The 20,665-nt window shown below is 38.4% G+C and overlaps 2 protein-coding genes across 14 annotated transcripts in view; one reads left to right on the plus strand and one right to left on the minus strand.

The window, feature by feature from the left end:
* On the plus strand, nt 5,047–7,001 carry LOC107640860. The gene is made up of 2 exons (XM_016344363.1): nt 5,047–5,979; nt 6,075–7,001. The coding sequence occupies exons 1-2, from the start codon at nt 5,047–5,049 to the stop codon at nt 6,999–7,001; spliced, it is 1,860 nt and encodes a 619-aa protein (XP_016199849.1).
* LOC107643800 overlaps nt 8,873–20,665 on the minus strand; it is a 30,479-nt gene continuing 18,686 nt past the window's right edge. For 3 of the 13 annotated variants that reach the window (XR_002363319.1, XR_002363320.1, XR_002363326.1), the window contains 7 exons: nt 12,424–12,902; nt 11,819–12,058; nt 11,514–11,726; nt 11,174–11,266; nt 10,063–10,164; nt 9,661–9,958; nt 8,873–9,122 (listed from right to left, as the gene is read on the minus strand). Coding sequence is in view for 5 of the 13 variants with exons in the window: in XM_021124212.1 (XP_020979871.1) it covers nt 13,776–13,844; nt 13,930–14,035; nt 14,120–14,431; nt 14,514–15,178 (1,152 nt within the window). In the remaining 8 variants the exon portion in view is untranslated. Of the gene's footprint in view, nt 9,123–9,660; nt 9,959–10,062; nt 10,165–11,173; nt 11,267–11,513; nt 11,727–11,818; nt 12,059–12,423; nt 12,903–13,140; nt 14,036–14,119; nt 14,432–14,513; nt 16,996–20,665 lie in introns of those variants that run through there. The other 10 variants (XR_002363318.1, XR_002363325.1, XM_021124212.1 and 7 more) reach the window with 9 other exon arrangements.

Below are 20,665 nucleotides of genomic sequence, written 5' to 3' on the forward strand. Positions count from 1 at the left end.
TAAGTTTTAGTTGTTTTTTTTTTATCTCTTTAATATTATTGGATTAATTATTTGTATAAAAGACTGGCAGATTGGATTTGGATGAAAACCACGATGCTAATAGAGGAGGCAAAAATAGAAGGTAATAAGTTAGCTAATAAACACCAAAATTCATGAAGAAAAGCTTTGAAAGGACACCACACGTTGTTTGGAAAAGTGATACCCAAATCGGTTTTTTTGGGAACTTTTTATCAGACATCAAATTAGTTCTAAAATTTCGTTTTGTTATGCAAATTAGTTCCACATCAAATACTCATCAAAATCGTAGCATTGATGAAAGGTTTGAAAATTTTTAGAGACTTCTAATTTTTTATTAAATAATGATAGAATTTATCTGTCTAAATTTTTTACTATAATTTGATTTGGGAATTGATTTACTTAACAAAATAAAAAGTTAGAATGAAACTGATTTAGTAATTACAATCTGTCAGAAATTTAATTGTCTAACTAAAAGTTATTCAAAAATTGATTGGGAATATTATATAGAAACATACCTTAATGCTAAAAGGCAATGTACGTCACATGATTTGATTTAGAAAATTTTTTTCCATGCTAGTGTTTTAGATTACCTCTTTCTTATTATAGGCAAAGAGCATCTTTAACGGAAGAAAATTTGAAGTCCTATTTTACGTAGGGTCAGAAGAAAAGAGGGATTTATGCATTAAGAAAAAATGATGAATAAAATTTCAAGCTGGTTTCTAATAATTTTTTTAAGGATAAGCTGATTTTTGTCGAAAAAAGTGGAATCATCCGATCTTTGTTTTTGGTAGCCGTAAAATATAATGATCATTCTGTCATTTTCAGTGTTAAAATTTAACAGAATTTATTTACGTGTCATTTAACGACGATAATGTGGAGCTTTTCATTTAAATTAGTGGAAATTCATTTAAAAAAATATGAGAGAGTTGGGAGAGAGAGAGAGAGAAAGTTGGGGATAGTTTTAGGAATCCGATCAAAGATCCTAGAGTTTGGAATCGAGAAGAATATCATCGATTGGAGATGGAGTCCTTTTCGATCTTCTTGGATAACCTTCCAGAAGATATTTCAAAGAGAGAACTGTTCGAGCTTTTCAGTTGGACTGGACATATATATAAACGACATATACCTATCTCAGAAGCAAAAAAATGGTAGTTTGTACATCTTTGCGTTCATACGATACACCACGAGGGGAGGAGCTTTGAAGGCCATAACACAGATGAATTGTATGAGACTGGGAGGTAAGGTTATGTTTGTTGGAGAAGCAAAATACAGGAGACTGTCGGTTGCGAATGGCACAAAGAAGATACAGGAAGGAGGTATCATTCGAAGAGAAAGTGTCCCTCAGCCGCAAAAGGAACGTGAGGATGCTCCAGCTCTCCCAGCTAGTAGTTCTAAGGATGTGAGAAAAGATAAGAAGATGCAAGACCCACATGGGAATGGATGGACAAAGAAGTTGGAAGTGGCAGTTGACGAACGGGATTTTTGATGGTATAGAAATTCACAAATGAATTCTCGTTGCAAGTATAGTTTCTAAACCAATCACTAATCCTTTCATACAAAAAGTTGTTTGTCATGATTTTATTGGACCTTGCCTTGGGGCATTTTGTCCCCTTTTTATTATTTTTTTTCTTCTTTTTTTTTTCTATTTTTTTTTCTTTTCCATATTATTTTTCTTTTCTTTTTCTTTTGTTTTTCTCATTTTTTTTCTTTCTATATGCAAGAGCATCAATGCATAAGGTTTTACATTTGATCGATACATGAACCAACTTTTCATGCTTTCTTTCTTCATTCCCTTGATCCAATCTTTGCCTCCTAAACCTTAAATCACTTAACAAACATATCAAGGCATCCAATAGAATCAAGGTGAATTAAATTTAGCTATTTTAAGTCTTAAAAAGCATGTTTTCACTCTTAAGCACAATTAAAGGAGAATATACAAAACCATGCTATTTCTTGAATAAATATGGGTAAAAGGTGATAAAATCCCCAAAAATCAATACAAAACAAACCCTACAAATGGGGTTTGTCAGCAGTGGCGAAAGAGAACTTGAACTGGTTGCAGAAAAGCCTGATAGGTGGAACAACAACGGCCATCGACTTTGGGTTGTTACAGGATTTGGTTGCTAAGAACTTTCCACAAGTTGTTCAGGTACAAGAATTGGGAGCTTACAAAGCCTTGCTGACGTTTGACAGTCTGTTGAATGCTGAAGAGACGTACACGTTCAAAATGAATAGCCTACTACAAATATTTCATAACGTATGGAGGTTGGACGAATCGGAGAAAAGTGATTCTCGAAGAGTCTGGCTAGAGTGTTATGGGGTCCCATTACATATTTGGACAGTGGATACCTTCAAGAAGATCAGTGTGGCCAATGGGGAGATGTGGTTGGGTGTGATAAAGGGACGGAATCGTGCGCCTCGTTTAGTGTTGGCCGGGTACTAATTGATACTTGTGTTATGGATGTGATCAATGAATGGGTTCATATCACTCTAGGTACCAGTGGATTTGACGTCTTGGTAAAAGAGGTAGGACAGGAAGTCTACAGCTCGCAATGTACTTTGGAAAAAAGAGCGGACAAAGATGTGGTTTGCGTTCTTCAAAATAACGAAACAATTAGAGCTCCTGATGTTGATGCTACAATGTCGTCTGACCTTACAAAGTTGATAGGCTATGGAGATCAGGCAGTGTTAGTAGTTACGGAAAGGGTACGGTAGGAAGAAGAAGATGAGGATAGATTAGTAATTTTAGAGTCAATTTTAAACAAATGGAGTTATGACCACTTAAAGCTCAATCAAAGAAATTCGGTTACGAATCAGCAAATTTATGGTCATATTGATGGCTTGGCAGATTTTATGGGATTGGAAGGGAGTAATGAAACAGATTCCAAGCTCACAATTCCATGGAGCTACACCTATGATCATAATGGGCTGAAAAGAGGAAAGCCCATTGGAACATGTGTGAGAGATAAGGGAAGGGCTACCAATGCCATTAAACACAAAAAAATTGTGTTGGGCCAAGGAGGCCCAAAATCACCAACAGATCGAATGGTGAGCACCGGTACTTGCTATAATGGACTGGACCATGATGCTGTGGGTCAGGTCGGGCTGTTCCAAGGAATGGATCATGATGCTGTGGGTCGGGTCGGGCTGCTCCAAGGAATGGATCATAAGGCTGTGGGTCGGGTCAGGCTGCTCCAAGGGATGGGATTTGTGACTGGCGATCCATCTGCACCGCTAGGGAAATCACGCGTGCTAGGGACTTATTGCAGCAACCTCGGAAAGGGAGAAGGTGGAGGTTGCCGCGTCTTGCACGATGCAGGTGATGAGCCACGGCGTAATGCGGGAAGGTTGGAAGAGGATGACCTTGAAAAGTGGGATGGCTCCGAGCGTGACGAAGAAGAAGGTTGCGTTGCATCCGTCGGCGGGAAAACCTTGAGGCGGAGGTTGACTGACGGTGACGGCGCCTCGCTGTTCGCTGGTTGTGCGCCGGGTAGGGGTGGCATCGCTGGTGAGAGGAAGGCTACAGGAGGAGTTAAATTGGTAAGGGCAGGGGCTTATAAACTGGAAGAATATGCTGTCAGGGTGGAGGGGGCTGTGACGGCTCTGGAGGAGGTTCAAGGGTTCGAAGAGGTGAACGGGCAAAGCAACGACACCTATCATAAAATAGTTGTTGGAGGTAATGCAAATTCAGTGAAGTCAGGCTTGAGAATTGACTCGGGTAGTGACACGAATATGCCGGTTCAGAATGTGGAGGAGGGGTACGGTGATAGAGGCAACCATGAAGGGGAACAAAGACACGCCAACGATGATGAGGACAGTAGTAATGAGTATGTAAGTTTGGATGAACAAATGCTAGAGAACTGGAAGGCATGGGAGCTAGCGAAAGAATCCGGAGCAATGTTGCTTAACGAAGAAGATGACATTATGGCTATCCTCCAAGAACAGAATGAAGAGATTGCTCAAAAAAGAAGATTGGCAAAACAGAAGGCTAAAGCAAGACGGAGCAAACCTAAAAATCTCAAAAAGGTGTGTAATTATAATTCAAAATGATTATCAGTTCATGGAATATCAGGCGCCTGTTGTTTTCTGGGGGACTTTAATGAGATTGGAAAAGTGGAAGAAAGGCGAGGTTTAGAAAGCTTACCTTTGTCGGCACAGGACTATAAGAATTGGGTACATGACATGGGTTTAGTGGACCTGCCAGTTTCAGACCGTAAGTTTACATGGTTCAGAGGACAGTTATGCAGCCGTATTGACAGAGCTTTGGTTAGTTTGGAATGGCTTGAGGCATTTCCGGAGACTCGTTTTAGAGGTGGTCCACAGGGGTTGTCAAATCACTGCCCTATCATAGTGGAAGAGAAGAGGCTAAGAGATGGACCGAGACCGTTCCAAAGTCTGAATTCGTGGTTTACTCATGAAGGGTTTCTAAGGATGATCAAGGAGGAATGGAGAGGGCTGGGAGAGATACAATTCACCAATAAATTGAAGGCGTTGACGATTCCTTTGGGGAGATGGCACATAGACAACTTTGGTGATATGGACAGGAAAATATTGAAGTTTGAGGAAGAGATTCAGAAGATTGATGACATGGTCGGCAATGGGAGCTTTGATGGAACAGTGGAAGCAAGAAGGAAGGCGTTAGTTACGTGCTGCGAGAAATGGTATGTGAGAAAAGAACTACATTGGAAGCAGATGTCAAGGTCGAGGCTTGCGAGGGACATGGATAAAAATACGAGATACTTTCACAACTTAGCTTCGGCGAGACGGAGAAATAATAGGATTGATACACTAGTTATTAATGGAAGATTGATAAGGAATCAAGCTAGGATTAAAATTGCCATCAGGGAGTTTTACAAAGACTTATATCATCAAGAGAGGTCCCCTGAGGTGGGTTTCAGAGATGGTCTGGTGGAAAGGATCAGCGAGGAGGATTCTCTTGCTTTAGAGATGCTACCGTCACCTGAAGAGATTAAAGAGGCAGTGTAGGATTATGAATCGTCCAAGGCCCCAAGATGTGACGGTTACAACATGAACTTCATAAAGAAGTGTTGGAATGATATAGGCTCGGATTTCACGGCAGCGGTGTTGGGCTTTTTCCAATCTTCAAGGTTGCCGCCTGATGCTAATGTCACATGGGTGGCGTTGGCCCCCAAGTTTAATGGTGCTAAGGAAATCAAAAATCTGCGTCCGATTAGCATGGTGGGGTGTGTATATAAGGTAATCTCGAAGATGCTGGTTAGGAAAATGAGAGGGGTTATGACAGGGTTAGTAGGTGAGACACAGAGTGCTTTTGTGAAGGGTCGGAAGATTCATGACGGGGCTCTAATTGCATGTGAAACGGTTCAGTGGATCAAACAAAGGAAGAAGGAAGCGGCAATAATAAAGCTAGATTTCCAAAAAGCATATGACAGAGTCAAGTGGAGTTTTGTAGACCTTGTATTGCAGAAGATGGGTTTTGGTCGAAGATGGAGGGGTTGGGTGATGAAGTGTGTCAGCACATGCTCTATGTCAGTGTTGATAAATGGTTCGCCTTCCAAGCCGTTCAAGATGGAAAGGGGTCTGAGGCAAGGGGATCCTCTGTCTCCATTTCTCTTTGTACTTGTTGTTGATGTCCTACATAGGATGATTGGAGAAGCTGTGAGAAACGGTCGCATATCACCGTTGATGGTTGGGAGAGATCATATTGAGTTGTCGCATCTACAGTTCGCAGATGATACTATTTTGTTCTTCCCTCCGGAGGAAGACACAATCAAGAACTACAGGAGGTTGCTTAGATGCTTTCAGTTGATGTCAGGTTTAAGCATTAACTTTGATAAATCTAGCTTGATTCCTGTTAACTGTGAGGAGCAGTGGGTACAACGTATGTGCGGTGTGTTGGGCTGTAAGCAAGCCAATCTACCAGTTAAATATCTCGGTATCTTGCTAGGAGCAAACCCAAGGCTGGTTAAGATGTGGAAGCCAGTAATAGACAAAGTGGAGGAGAAGCTTAGTCTCTGAAAGGCCAAGATCCTCAATAAGGATGGTAAGTTGGTACTTATCAAATCTGTGTGAAACAGCCTACCGGGAAGAGTGGTATGGCTTTGGTTAAGTGGGAAGTGGTTCAGGCCCCTAAAAAGTTAAGTGGGTTGGGGGTTGGAGATGCTATGATAAGAAATTCAGCTCTTCTGTTTAAATGGTGGTGGAGGTTCTCTAAAGAGGAGTGTCCACTGTGGAAGAAGGTAGTCTGTTCCTGTAACAACCTGAATCCAAGTAAGCTCCTGTCCTCTCAAGAATTACCTATCCGAGGTGGTCCGTGGAAGGATATCTGTCAGATACAGTTCAAGAGTCAAGAAGTCAGACAAAAGATGATTACCGGGTTGTCCATGGAGGTGGGTGACGGGAGACGAACTTGGTTTTGGGAGGATGTCTGGATTCATGAAGGTTCTCTGAAAGACCGCTTTCCAAGGCTATTCTCGGTTTCAAACCAAACAGGATCAATGATAGGGGATTGTGGATTTTGGGATGGGCTAGATTGGATATGGAATTTTCAGTGGAGGAGAGAATTGTTCCAATGGGCATTGGATCTAGTGAACCAGCTTCACCACACTCTGAGGCTGGTCAAACTTGATCTTAGGAGAGAGGATAGAGTTGTATGGAAGTATGATAAACAAGGAATTTTCTCTACTAACTCTTTTGTGCAGTTGTTGCAGGTGGAAATGGCTCCGGAGGATATACAAAGCTACAGTTTTACTAGGACCATTTGGAAAGGCCTTGTCCCACCCAGAGTAGAGTTGTTTGTCTGGTTTGTTCTGGTAGGCAGGGTTAATACGAAGGAGAGACTGAGTCGCCTTCGGATCATTCACCAACAAGATACTTTATGTGTTTTATGTAACAATAGTGTTGAATGTGGCCACCACATATTTCTTGGTTGTAGCTTTGCTTGGCAGGTATGTGTGCTTGGTTCTCATATGTTGGAATGCAATGGTCTTGTCCAGGTGCAGTAAAGGAGAACTTCCAGAGTTGGACTGAGAACTCAAGTACAAAACAGGAGTGCAAGAGATGGATGGTGTGTTTCTGCGCGATCATCTGGAACATATGGTTGGAACGGAACCGGAGGATTTTTCAGAACAAAGGAAAAGGGGTTGCGGAGATTATCAACATGTCTTTTCTGAGCTACAAGGAGTGGTTAGGTGCTGACCCTTTCTGTTGTTAATGGCAATGCTGGAGATGACAAAGGGGTATCTATAGTTTCGTTTGTTTTGTTTATTTATTTTTAGTTTGATACTATGTTGCTACTCCCTATGCTCCACTTGTTGTGTTGAGCTTTTCGTTAAAAAAAAAACAATGATAATGTGTCAATGGATTGTCTGTTAAGTGTCACAGTGACAAGTCAAAAATGGATAGCGACTGATTCGTCAAAATTATAAAGTCCAAAACGCTGCCATTTTGTAACTAGAAAATTGGTTCGTTGAGTTTCTTCCCATATAACCCCCCAATCCCTAACTTGTATTTATAGAAACCCTAAATTCTTTTCCTCTTTTCCCTCCAAAAGGCAAATCTATGACAGTGCATGTGGTGATGCTGCTGAGTGGACCTCTAACAGTGCTGCTGACAAAGTGCGAGGAGAGGGAACTGACGGCGTCAGTAACAGACTCCGTGACAACGTCGACCGAAGTTGAAGGTAGTAGCTACAGAGGTAAGAATGGATTTAGGGTATTAAAAAATTTGGTGAATTTGTACTATTGTGTTTTGTTTTCTTGGATGTTAGGAACATGGATTATCTGGAAAGAATTTTCTTTTCTCCAGGGTTTGAGGGTTGCACATTGTATCTATTATTTTGCACAAGGTTGGGTTCATTTAATTGAAGGGTTGGCATGAAATTTTTTTTAATTATTCTCTATTATTACATCATTGAGCTAAACTATGTATGATTGATATGAACTTTGAATAATTATGCTTATTTGACAAAAATTATTTTTATAATTAGGTTTTTCCATAACTTATTTTTCTGTATAATTATTATTGTTATAACAGATGGATGATTATATGGTAGTCCATGTGTTTAACTACGGTGGTTCTTTTAAGAGGAACTCGAAAAGAATACTGTGTGACGTTATTAGGAATGTGCAAAGGTATCCGCCGATGGATTTAGATTATCTTAATTTCTTTGATTTACAGACTTTATTTAAGAAGTTGGGATATGGAGAGTATAAAGGGATGTATTGGCTTGACATGACTACACTACAAAAAAAAAGATTAAAATGGCAGTTTTTTTTTTAAATTACGGCGGTTCCAACCACCATTTTTTTCAAAAATGGCACTCCCATGAAATGCCGATATTCTAGCAGCCATTCTGGTTATTATGGCGGTTTTCAAAAAACCGCCACAATTACCTGTGGATAATACGGCGGCTTTTTTACGGTTAAAATAGCGGTTTGAAACCGCCATTATTTCTATGTAAAATGACGGTTTTTAAGTTGTTTAAAACGACGATTATTACCGCCGTTTTTACTAGAATATAGTAGCATCATTTCTGCTTAAAATGGTAGTTTCTAACCGCCATTTTTATCGAGATATAATGGCATCGTTTACCAGGGTTTAATGGCATATTTTCGTTTAAAATGGGGGTTTCTAACTACCGTTTTTACCAGGGTATAATTGGCATCTTTTCATTTAAAATTGAGGTTTCTAACCGCCGTTTTTACCAGAATTTAATGGCATCATTTTCATTTAAAATGGAGGTTTCTAACCACCATTTTTATCTAATTATGATGACAATTTTATTCTTTTTAAAATAAGATTGAAATCACCTATTAGAAGTGATATTTTCAAAACTCAAACTATAAAATCTCGTAATAACCAAAAGGCATAGTCATAAATCAAACATCATAAGATGATTTTTAATTCATACATGATCCAAAAATCATAATCCAAGTCATAATTGAAAAGTCATAATCCAAAAATTAAGTATCACAGTAAGATTTTCAATAATTCGTCTTAACATGCATGTAATCCTTAATACATAAAATCTTTATTATGCAAGGTCATGCTTCCTTGTTGCTTGCTCCAGAAGACCTACTTTCTAACTCTTTTGGTGATGAAATTTCACTCTCTTGATCCAATTCCTACAACAAAAATATAATTATTATCAACACAATAAAATTAATATATGTCATTTTACGGCTAAATTATTAAGATATGAAAATAACTTCTTTTAGTGGCCCACTTAATAAAATTTTAGGAAGTTTGTTGGATCTTTAAAAGATAAAGTCAATACTCAAAAGTCATGCACTTTTAAGAGAAACCAATTTAATTATCAATTGACAATTTGACATCGAATATATAATAATATTCTAGCACGTTCATGCTTGGAAAATTAAGCATGTCATTTTTAACAAGAGGTATAATTATATCACTAAGTCAAAAGTTCTTTCATTATCCTCTTTCTGTATGCTTTTATCATATTACCATGCACGGATATAACATTAAACAATAGATATTGTTAGCTTTTTTATTAGACTTAAATTATATAGATTAAAGAATGTAATGGGCTTATATAGTCTGCTAAACAATAATATAGGCCAGTCAGCTTAAAATTTTGTATTTGTATCTATGAAATTTATTGAGTAGGGAACATTCTAGCCAATTTCCCTGGAATTTTACCTCCTTCCTTAGAAGCAATATAGAAGACTAGTGCTTGCAATTGCGCTTTAACGGTATCCAACTCTTCTTGCACATTTGGACCACAAGTAGATGATGTGCCAGCATCATTTGAAGAACCTAAATTCATCTGACTAATCCTTGTAGTGTTGTTCTTGAAAGCAACTGTTGGAACAGATCCCATGCCTAAACCTCAAACACGACCAGGATGTTCTTTCCCAAAAATTGCTCCAAGAGCATCAAGAGGAGAATTAACGGTTGATTCCACCACTTGTTAGCTGCTATGTGCTTCAATCTTCTCCTACATATATAAAAAGAAAGAGAAAGAATCAAACATAGTATTATCTTATAAAAAAAGAAAGAAAAAGAAATATAAACAAGTTACTTATTGCACTTTAGTCTTACCGCTATTTCTTTAGCCTTTTCATTAACATAACTTCCATCTATTTTCTTGTGAGTGATGTCCCACATTTAAACCCTACTAACTTCTTTTCCTGTGTCTTCCGTCTAAAATTCAAGAAAAGTAGAAAGACTCAATCAAAAAATATATCATTCATCTAATTATTATTTGAGATACATCAGATATGCATGAAATTAAGTAACTAATAGCAACAATATAATAACTGAGATGCATTGGGTGCTAACATAAATGACTCCTATGCTATATAAAAGGGTAAAGTACTAAATTGGTCCCCTATGTTTGGACGTAATTCTGTTTTAGTCCTTAAGGTTTAAAGTGTTCTATTTGAATCCAAAAAAGTTTTATTTAGTATCAATTTAGTCCCACAGTGAGGTCAAAGTTAAATAATTAACGAAATGTCACACATAACAACAGTACAAGAACAAAATCGATAATTTGGAGAACAAGTACAAGCTCCAGAGGCACAAAATCAACCATTGATGCATCAATACATTTATTTATCATTCTCTTTAGTTTTATAGAAAATATTTTATTTATATTGTAAGAAAAATAATAAATAAATGTATTGATGTATCCATGGTTAATTTTGTGCCTCTGGAGTCTGTATTGTTCTCCAAATTATCGATTTTGTTCTTGTACTATTGTTATGTAGGACATTCCGTTAATTATTTAACTTTGACCTCACTGTAGGACTAAATTGATGCTAAATAAAACTTTTTTGGATTTAAATAGAACACTTTAAACCTTAAGAACCAAAACAGAATTACGCCCAAACATAAGGGACCAATTTAGTACTTTACTCCTATATAAAATATAAGGTGGCAGCAAACTAAACAATGGATTCTAAAGTAAAACCAAGTAACTGGGATGAATATGTAGATAATAACACGAGATTCATATATGTAGGAAAAGATAATTATTTCCTGAAATGGTATAAACAACTAAAAAGACTTTAGTCAACAGGGACAAATCATAAACGTTTAGAAGAAGGATCACCAAATCATACAACACCCTACAAAATATGTCCAAATCCTTCATCTTAACAATGCTATCATGAATAACACTAACAACAGAGGGCATGCATTAATTGATTACCAATTCAGCCCTTCTTCTTGCAATTGATTTAGCACCTAAAGTATGAGGAATTATTTGTTTTTGCCAAATTTCTTGATTCCTCTTACAAAGATTCTACAAGATAAATTTGGACACAATTAAATAGAGTCAAACATGCATTCAACATATAACATGCATTCAACATATCACCGGTTCATTACCAACTCTATATAAAATAAAAGACGAGCAGGCAGTAGCAATATCTGCTTCATATATTAACTTGTATATAAAAGAAATGCAAGAAAAAAGCATATATTTACAGCAGCAAACTATATAAGGCTTTTTAGTGGGACAACATTTAACTAGGAGAGTAAGTACTTACCTGAGTTTTAGGCTTCAAACGATATTCTGCAAATAAAGCCCATTGATGAGGAGCAGTATCTTCTGGTGCATTATTTATGATCTCGGTTTTACTCAACCTCGGATCATAAAACTCATTCCAAAGCTTTATCCTATGTTCCCTCTATTTTTTGCCAAGCGATTGGAGCAAAAATCGTTTGGCCAAGCTATCACTCACTTTGAAGCAAAATCGAGCCTTCAATATATAACAAAGAATATATATTAACCAACAAATATAACTAAATAATGGCAAAGAAATAAGCTTTAGAGTTTGAGTAATCTTCTTACTAGGAAAAATTTTCCATTGATTTTCAAAAAAGCTCTCTGGAATGTCTAACCACTTTTCAAAACTGATTGGAAATGCTACACAATCAGTGGCCAATTGTCCACAAACTCCTGCAAGGAGTCCGGCGGCTTCTCCTATTGCTACATGCTGTTTGTCAAAATTGACAACTATGCGCAAACCTTCTGAAAAATTATGCATATCCTTCGCTAATAAATGAAGGCGTGTAGTATCTTTGTATTCATCTAAAATAGATAAATGAGTATAAGTAAATGAGTAATTAAGCGATTAAAGAATAAAATAAATAAAATAAAATAAATGAAAATCCAAATTGTGGTACATTATACACATTGCTTTCATTATATGATGCACGGAATCAGCAAACATTTCATTATTATCTTCTTGATTGTATACACATTGAAATAGAGGTGTGAAGAATTGAAGAGAAGATGAGAAGAATGTAAATTTGAGTAGTTTTATTTGTACCATATATAATGAGGTGCAGTGGCTTAATTACTATATCAGCTATGTGTTCAATTTCTGAAATATGTACCATATATAATGTATTAGTTTTAACTTTGTCTCTTACTAATAAAACATCTATACATACCAATGGCATCAACAGTCCAATAATGCTTAGATTTACGTCCACGTTTACGTTTAGGTTCAGATGGATGCTCAGATATAGTTGGAGCAACTGAATGATGGCTTAGAAGAATTTAAAGCTGCCGACTTATGTCGGGATGAACTTGCAGCTGCTGCCGACTTGTCTCGGGAGAAATTTGTAGCTGCCGACTTGTCTCGGGAGGAATTTGAAGCTGCCGACTTATCTTGAGATGAATATAAAGCTACTGCCAACTTATCTCGGGAGGAATTTGCAGCTGCTGCTGACTTGTCTCGGGAGAAATTTGCAGCTGCCGATGTGTCTCAGGAGGAAATTTGCAGCTGTTGCTGACTTGACTTGTGATGCATTTGAGGCTGTCGGCTTGTCTCGGGATGAATTTGCAACTACTACTGACTTGTCTTGTGAAGAATTTGTAGCATATGCTACTTTAAGTAGATTCTTGTACCTCTTTTGCTTTGGCATATCTGCATAATAGATCAAATCAATAATTAATAAGTATAGAATAAGAAAGCAAAGTTATAATTTCCAATCTGCAATGGAAACTTTCCAATTATAAGTTTTCAAATATTAGTAGTTCTATTTAAATATTCAAATCTGTATGCGTGTATCTATCTAGCATCCTTGGTAAGAAATAAAATAATTAATAAGTATAGATAAAATATGAATTATAACTAAATGAAAACTTAAATATAAATTTCATACCATAAATTAATTTAACCTACCAACTATTCTGACATGTGTTCATCTTCTCCAATGTCATCATCTAGTAGTTCATCATCTACCTCATCTCTTAACAATGATAGATTATCACCATTTTCAAATAAAGATTCTAAGTTTGGCTCTAACCATGGCTCATTCTCGCATGCTTCATCATCTTCATTTCCCCCCATATCATAAGAGTCTCTTGGCTTCAGATGCACGACAATACTCCAATCTTTATTCACTTCATCATTGACAAAATACACCATTCGAGCTTGTGAGGCTTCAATATATGGATCATCCTCCTTTCGGTCACCACTGTGTATTACTCGTGACAAATTAATAGAAGTAAAACCCCAACTATTCTTTCTACAGCCCCATTCTCTAGTTGTGTCAGCCCATTTACATTTGAATAAAGTAACCCAAAATCGGCCATTGTAGTTTAGTTTTATAATATCTTCTAATTTGTCATAATATGACTAATCAGCATTCCTAATATTAGCATCACTAGCGCTAGCAACACAAGGAGTTGAAGACATTAAGAAAACTCCACTATTTTGGGTCTTTAACCCATTGTCTCGATTGGTAGTTCGAAAGGAGAACCCATTAATACTAAATGTAGAAAACCTCTTGGCATATCATGATGGACCCCTTGGTAAGTATCTCAAATCCTCATGCACAGTATTCATAATGTCTGGGTTCATAAGCTATTATGATAGAACAGCATATTAGTTATTATATCCACAAATACTAGTTCAATATTAGCAAAAAAATTATCACTTTTCTATTTACCTGCGCAGGAAACCAAGTAACAAAATCTTTATCAACTCTTTTTTCTATCTCTACATTTGAAGGTCTTCTACCCTTAGATCGTCTTCGTAAAAAATCTTTGAAATCACTGTCAGATATGAAAGTTTAACTTTAACTAAACAATTATTTTCAAGTAAATAAAAAACATGTACAAAAATTCTTAAGCACTTACTCAATGAACGGTTTGACATATGGACAATTTAGAACCACATAACGATGTGCTTGTTTTTTTTCCATACGTGACAACTCAAATACTGTGAAAGCTCCATTAGAGTTACCCATTTGTGGAAAAAGGGAATCCACATGTGTATTGTAATTATCATCCAGACGATCATCAACATGTGGTGGCCTATTAAATCTTGTCTCAATCCCTTCTAAGTATCGAGAGCAAAATGTAATAGCTTCTTCAGCTACATATCCCTCAGCTATAGAACCTTCTGATTTAGCTTTATTTCGTAAATAGGACTTCAAATGTCCTAAATACCTAGTTTGTATAATTGGCTTTAGTAAGCAAGATATAACTAAGTGACAGGTTAAATGAACAATGATTGAAATGAGATATTTACCTCTCAATAGGATACATCCATCTATAGTGTATTGGTCCTCCAAGTTTTGCTTCATCAACTAGATGACAGGTTAAATGAACCATAATCGTAAAGAAAGAAGGATGGAACAACATTTCTAAATGACAAAGGGTAAGGATTATTCGAGGTTGGAGCTTCTCAAGTTCTGTAAGACTTAAGCTTTTAGAGCACAAATGTTGAAAGAATGAAGACAACTCTATTAGCACTGCAGTAACTTTATCTGGTAGCACATTATGTATGGCAATGGGTAATAGTTGCTGCATAAGGACGTGGCAATCATGGCTCTTCAATCCAGAGAGCTTTCTTTGCTTCAAGTCAACACACCGAGAAATATTACTCGAGAGACCATCTGGTACTCTAATATTCTTTATAGTACGTAAGAATATATCTTTCATGGAATTTGACATTGTGAACAAAGATGGATGATATCTCCCATTTTCATCTGGCCATAAATCTTTCCTTATACCCATTTCTTTAAGATCCTTACGAGCTTTGAAATTATCCTTTGACCTTCCAGTCTCATTGACCAAAGTGTATAACACATTGTCGCAAATATTCTTTTCAATGTGCATAACATCTAGATTGTGGCGCAATAAGTTAGACTCCCAATAAGGAAGATAAAAAAATATGCTTTTCTTCCTCCACATCCCCGATTCATCATCTTCTTCAACAACTTTTCGTCGAGTCCTTTTACCTTTACTTGCCTGTAGTTTCTTGGCAAATGAAATATTGATGCCTTCAAATTATTCCAATATTTCTGACCCTGTTAGTACTGCTGGGGGATCCCTCAACTCAACTTTTCCATTAAATTTTGCACGACTTAGCCTAAACTTATGACTCCTTTCTAAGAAATGGCGATGCCCCAAAAAACACCATTTCCACCATGCTTTAATCTATATGAATCAGCATTGAAGTTACATGTGGGACAAGCATATTTACTATGTACGTTCCACCCAAATAAGTTACCAAGGCCTGGAAAATCACTAATTGTCCACATTAATATTGCTCGCAATGTAAACATTTCATTCTTGAACCTATCTAATGTTTGAACACCATCATGCCACAACTCTTTTAACTCTTTGATAAGCGGTTGTAAGTATACGTCTATGTTGTTCCCCGGCATTTTCTCTCTGGGAATAATCATTGACAAGATAAGTGATGTTGGCTTCATGCACTCCCATGGAGGTCAATTGTATGGAATAAGCACCACTGGCCAAACGCTATAGTTTGTACACATAGCTCCAAAGGGGTTGAATCCATCAGCTGCAAGACCAAGATGTACATTTCGAGGATCTTCGACAAACCTATCATGAAGTAAATCGAATGTCTTCCAAGCTTCAGAATCGCGCGGATGCCTCATCTTCGAATCTTTCTTTTCTGCTGAAGCATGCTATCGCATTGATTGAGCAGTCTTAGAACACATAAATAATCGTTGAAGTCTCGGTTTTAGTGGAAAGTATCGCAAGATCTTTGCCGGTTTCTTTTTTATACCATCGCTCCATTTAGATGTCTTGCATCTTTTGCATTCTTGCAAATCTTCATCCTCCCCCTAATATAACATGAAATCATTAGGGCAAGCTGGTATCTTGGTATAATGAAGCCCTAGTTTGTTTATGATTTTCTTGGCCTCATAGAATGTATTTGAAATCTTCGCATTTCCAAAAGCATCTTTTATTAACTTGAGGATTTCAATAATGACTTTGTTGTTTATTCTATATAAGCACTTTATGTGATACAGACTAATCAAGAAAGACAATTTTAAATACTTTGTGCACCCTTTTTTTTTGAAAGTAAAAGCTCAAACTCAAGTGGAGCAAAGTAAGACAAAGACAAGAACAATAAACGCATAACATGTGCACCCTAAATACAATTGTTCATTACTATCTTCCAACAACTTGTAAAATTCTACATTTTCTCCATTATGCTCTTCATTTTGAGTTCCATCCCCATCTTTTGTATTGTCTCCATCTCCATCTTCTGTATTGCCTCCATCTCTATCTCCATCTTCATTCAAGTCAGGTCCAGTGACTCCAAACGTGACATTGAGCATTGTTACCATTGGATGCTGAGATGTCGAATCATCTTGTACAATATGACTAGTTTGATGAACTTGTAACCCAACTCCAACTTCTTCTTCACTATGCCACTACCAAACTTTGTAGTTTTTGGAAATATCTTAACTATTAAATGTTCAAAAACTTTCTCTCTTGTTTGCCACTTTCCAAAACCACACACCGAACAAGGGCAACTAATCTGACGACCTGCGAGAGATCGATGCTCAAAAGCAAAATCCCAAAACTTGTTTAAACCATCTTTATACTCATATGTGGTTCATGGTTTTCCAATCCATGACTTATTGATTGACATGACTAAGTGTTCATACCCTGGGTCGAGCTGTCCGAACCGGAATGTTTGGCGACAAGTCGACCGACCTCTTCAGGTCCGAATTACCCGACCTCTTCTCAAAGAGTTAGGCCCAATCACTACAGAGGCCCAAGAAGGCCCAAACGAAGGAGCACAGCCCAATCTAAAGGCAGTTAAAGCCTAGAAAGATAAGGGCGGTTCCCCAGAAGATAAGATGACCTCACTTAAAGATAAGATAAGATAAGATAACTATCTTATCTCCAAGAAGGTCACTCCACACCATTATAAATACACTAGAGCACCCAGGTATAACTCATACTCTGATTCTACTAAAAACCTGCTTAATACCCTTATTAACTTAAGCATCGGAGTCCCTTGCAGGTACCACCACCCTCCGGTGATAAAGGATCAGCATCATCATCAAGTCCACAAGTCGGACACGGCGGCTCCAGCCACCACCCACAAGTCGGACACATCGGTGCCGACCACCACAGCAGATCTCATCCGAGATCGACCTTCAGTTTCAGGTAACCCTCGAAACATTGGCGCCGTTGCCGGGGAACCTGGAAGTCATCCCATCGTCATGGTGGACAACCTTGACAACGACCACCATTCTGACCTAGAAGACAGGATGCCGCACAAGAATACGGACACTACATCCAAGGATACTCCTCAGCCTAATAAAGATAAGAATTCACCAAACACAGGAGTCTTGGAGGCACTTCAGGATTGCTTAAAACAACTCGGAAAAGATGTCGAGTATCAACGAGAAGCCGAAAGAGACCTACGAAGGGAAGCTAGACGATGCCGCGAGTTAGAGGACAAGCTCCTAAAACTCGAAGCAGATCTCAAGACCAAAACTACTCGATCCGACCACGAAGATAGCTCCCATAAGGATCAAGACCCATTCACTAAAGAGATCATGAAGACCAAAATCCCAAAAGACTTAAAACTTCCCGACATGACTCTATACGATGGCATGGCAGATCCAAGCCATCATCTCAGTAATTTCAAAAGCAGAATATACCTCACTGACGCCTCAGATGCAGTCCGTTGTAAAGCCTTCCCAACTACTTTAACAAAGACAGCAATTAAATGGTTCGACAATCTGCCCCCTAGGTCCATCTCGAGCTTTGACGACTTAGTCAAGAAGTTTCTGGCCAGATTCTCCATTTAAAAAGACAAAACTAAGCACGCCCCAAGTCTATTAGGAATCAAGCAAGGAGATCGGAAAAGTCTCCATAGCTACATGGAAAGATTCAATAAAGCGTGTCTGGATATACAAAGTCTACCAACAGAGGCCGCCATTATGGGTCTCATCAATGGCTTGCGAGAAGGACCTTTTAGCCACTCTATATCGAAAAAATATCCCACATCTCTGAATGAAGTGCAAGAGCGACCAGAGAAGTATATCAACATGGAGAAAAACTCTCGATTAGGAGAGACCTCAAAGTCCGGATTCTCCTACTCCTCCCGAGATAAGGATAAAGAGTCCAAGAAAAAAGAAGATTAGCATGGAGAAAAGATAAAAAAATATCACAATTACACCCCTCTTCGGGTGTCTCTTGTAGATGTCTATCGAGAAGTATGTCATACTGAAAATACACCCCCAGCTCGTCCGCTTAAAAGTAAAAAAGGAGGAGGAAATCGGACAGAATACTGTGAATATCATCGAATCTATGGACATTCCACCAACGAATGTTTTGACTTGAAAAATGTCATAGAAAAACTTGTGAGAGAAGGAAAGCTAGATCGGTACCTAGCTAGCAGAACAGACGAACCAAGGAAAAGAAGAAGGGACGAAGATGTCGGACGCGCTGAACGACCACCTCGTACACCGGACAAACATGTCCACATGATACATGGAGGATTTGTAGGAGGAGGAATCTCCAAATCATCCCGCAAAAGACATCTTAAAGAAGTATATCATGTTGAGGGAGGAGAAGAAGCACCCGACATCCCCAATATCACTTTTACTAAAGAGGACGCAGCTGGAATCATCCCATGGTCATCACCATCATATTAGCCAACGCAAATCTCCACCGCACACTGGTAGACCAGGGAAGCTCGGCAGATATCTTGTTCAAAACTACCTTCGACAAACTCGGCCTGGAAGAAAAAAAACTCAGAGCATATCCGAACAGCCTGTTCGGGCTGGGAGACACTCCAATCCAACCACTTGGGTATATCTCGCTACATACGACCTTTGGAAAAGGAAACCGGTGAAGGACACTCAACATAGACTACATTGTGGTTGACGTACGTTCAGCCTACAATGCCCTAATAGGTTGGACAACATTAAATCAGCTCGGCGCAGTAGTCTTGACTCCACACCTGTGCATGAAGTTCCCTACCACTGAAGGAATAGCTACGATAAAAGCAGATCAGAAGACGGTGCGCCGCTATTACAATGAAAATCTAAACCTTAGAGGCAGATGAGAAGAATTCCATACTATCGGACTCAGGGGAATTGAAGGACGGGAAGAACTTGGTCCACAACCCGAAGGCGAAATAGAAAAGTTCAGATTGGAGATGTCCCAGACAAAACAACCAATATTGGCACAATCCTAAAAGGAGACATAAAAGAATCGCTCATGCAGTTCTTACAAGACAATGTCGACCTCTTCGCATAGAAGGTCGTAGACATACCGGGCATAGACCCTGAGTTAATGTGCCACAAGCTGGCAGTTTATCCAGGGTCTCGGCCAGTACAGCAGAGACGTAGAAAGCTCGAACCAAAATGATCCCAAGCTGTGGAAGAGCAGGTACAAGCTCTACTGAAGGCAGGGTTTATAAGAGAAGTCAAATACCCACTATAGCTAGCTAACGTCGTCTTGGTGAAAAAATGAAACGGGAAGTGGCGGATGTGCACCGACTACATTGATTTCAACAAAGCTTGCCCAAAAGATCCTTATCCACTCCCAAATATTGACGCTCTGGTAGATGCCTCCTCCGGTACAAATACCTCTCGTTTATGGATGCCTATTCGGGGTACAATCAAATCCCGATGTACCCACCTGATCAAGAAAAAACTTCATTCTTAACCCAAAAGCAAACTACTGCTACATCGTCATGCCTTTCGGACTCAAAAATGCAGGAGCCACTTATCAAAGATTAATGAATAAGATCTTTGCATACCATATTGGGAAAATCATGGAGGTCTACGTGGACGACATGTTAATAAAGATACAAAGTGAAGAGTCGTTACTATCCGACCTCACCCTAGTATTCGATACTATAAGAAGGCATGGCATGCGACTTAACCCTGCAAAATGCACCTTCTCAATAGAAGCAGGCAAATTCTTGGGTTTTATGCTCACACAAAGAGGAATCGAGGCAAATCCAGATAAATGTCGGGCCATACTTGGCATGAAAAATCTAACCTGTGTCAAAGAGGTACAACAACTCAATGGAAGATTGGCAGCCTTGTCCAGATTTCTAGCTGGATCGGCAATAAGATCTCTACCCTTCTACGCTACTCTAAGAAAGGGAAAGAAGTTCGAATGGACAGCACAGTGCGAGCAGGCCTTCCAGGATTTCAAAAAATTCCTGGCACGACCACCTATCCTAACCCGGCCACGGGAAGGAAAACCACCCGTATTATACCCCGCGGTGGGAAATTAGGCAATAGCTTCAGCACTGGTCTGAGAAGATGATAGTGGACAACAACCTATATACTTTATCATCAAAGCACTACAAGGGTCCGAATTGAACTATCAAAAGATAGAAAAATTCGCCTATGCTCTCATAATAACATCTCAACGACTTCG

Source organism: Arachis ipaensis, chromosome B05, assembly GCF_000816755.2.
Source record: "Arachis ipaensis cultivar K30076 chromosome B05, Araip1.1, whole genome shotgun sequence".
NCBI lineage: Eukaryota > Viridiplantae > Streptophyta > Magnoliopsida > Fabales > Fabaceae > Arachis > Arachis ipaensis.

Bases quoted from the DNA above. Each gene is read 5' to 3' on its own strand.
- LOC107640860 (XM_016344363.1), top strand. From the start codon at position 5,047: ATGAACTTCATAAAGAAGTGTTGGAATGATATAGGCTCGGATTTCACG. The intron at 5,980-6,074 runs GTAATAGACAAA...TGTGTGAAACAG, and splicing joins TGGTTAAGATGTGGAAGCCA to CCTACCGGGAAGAGTGGTAT.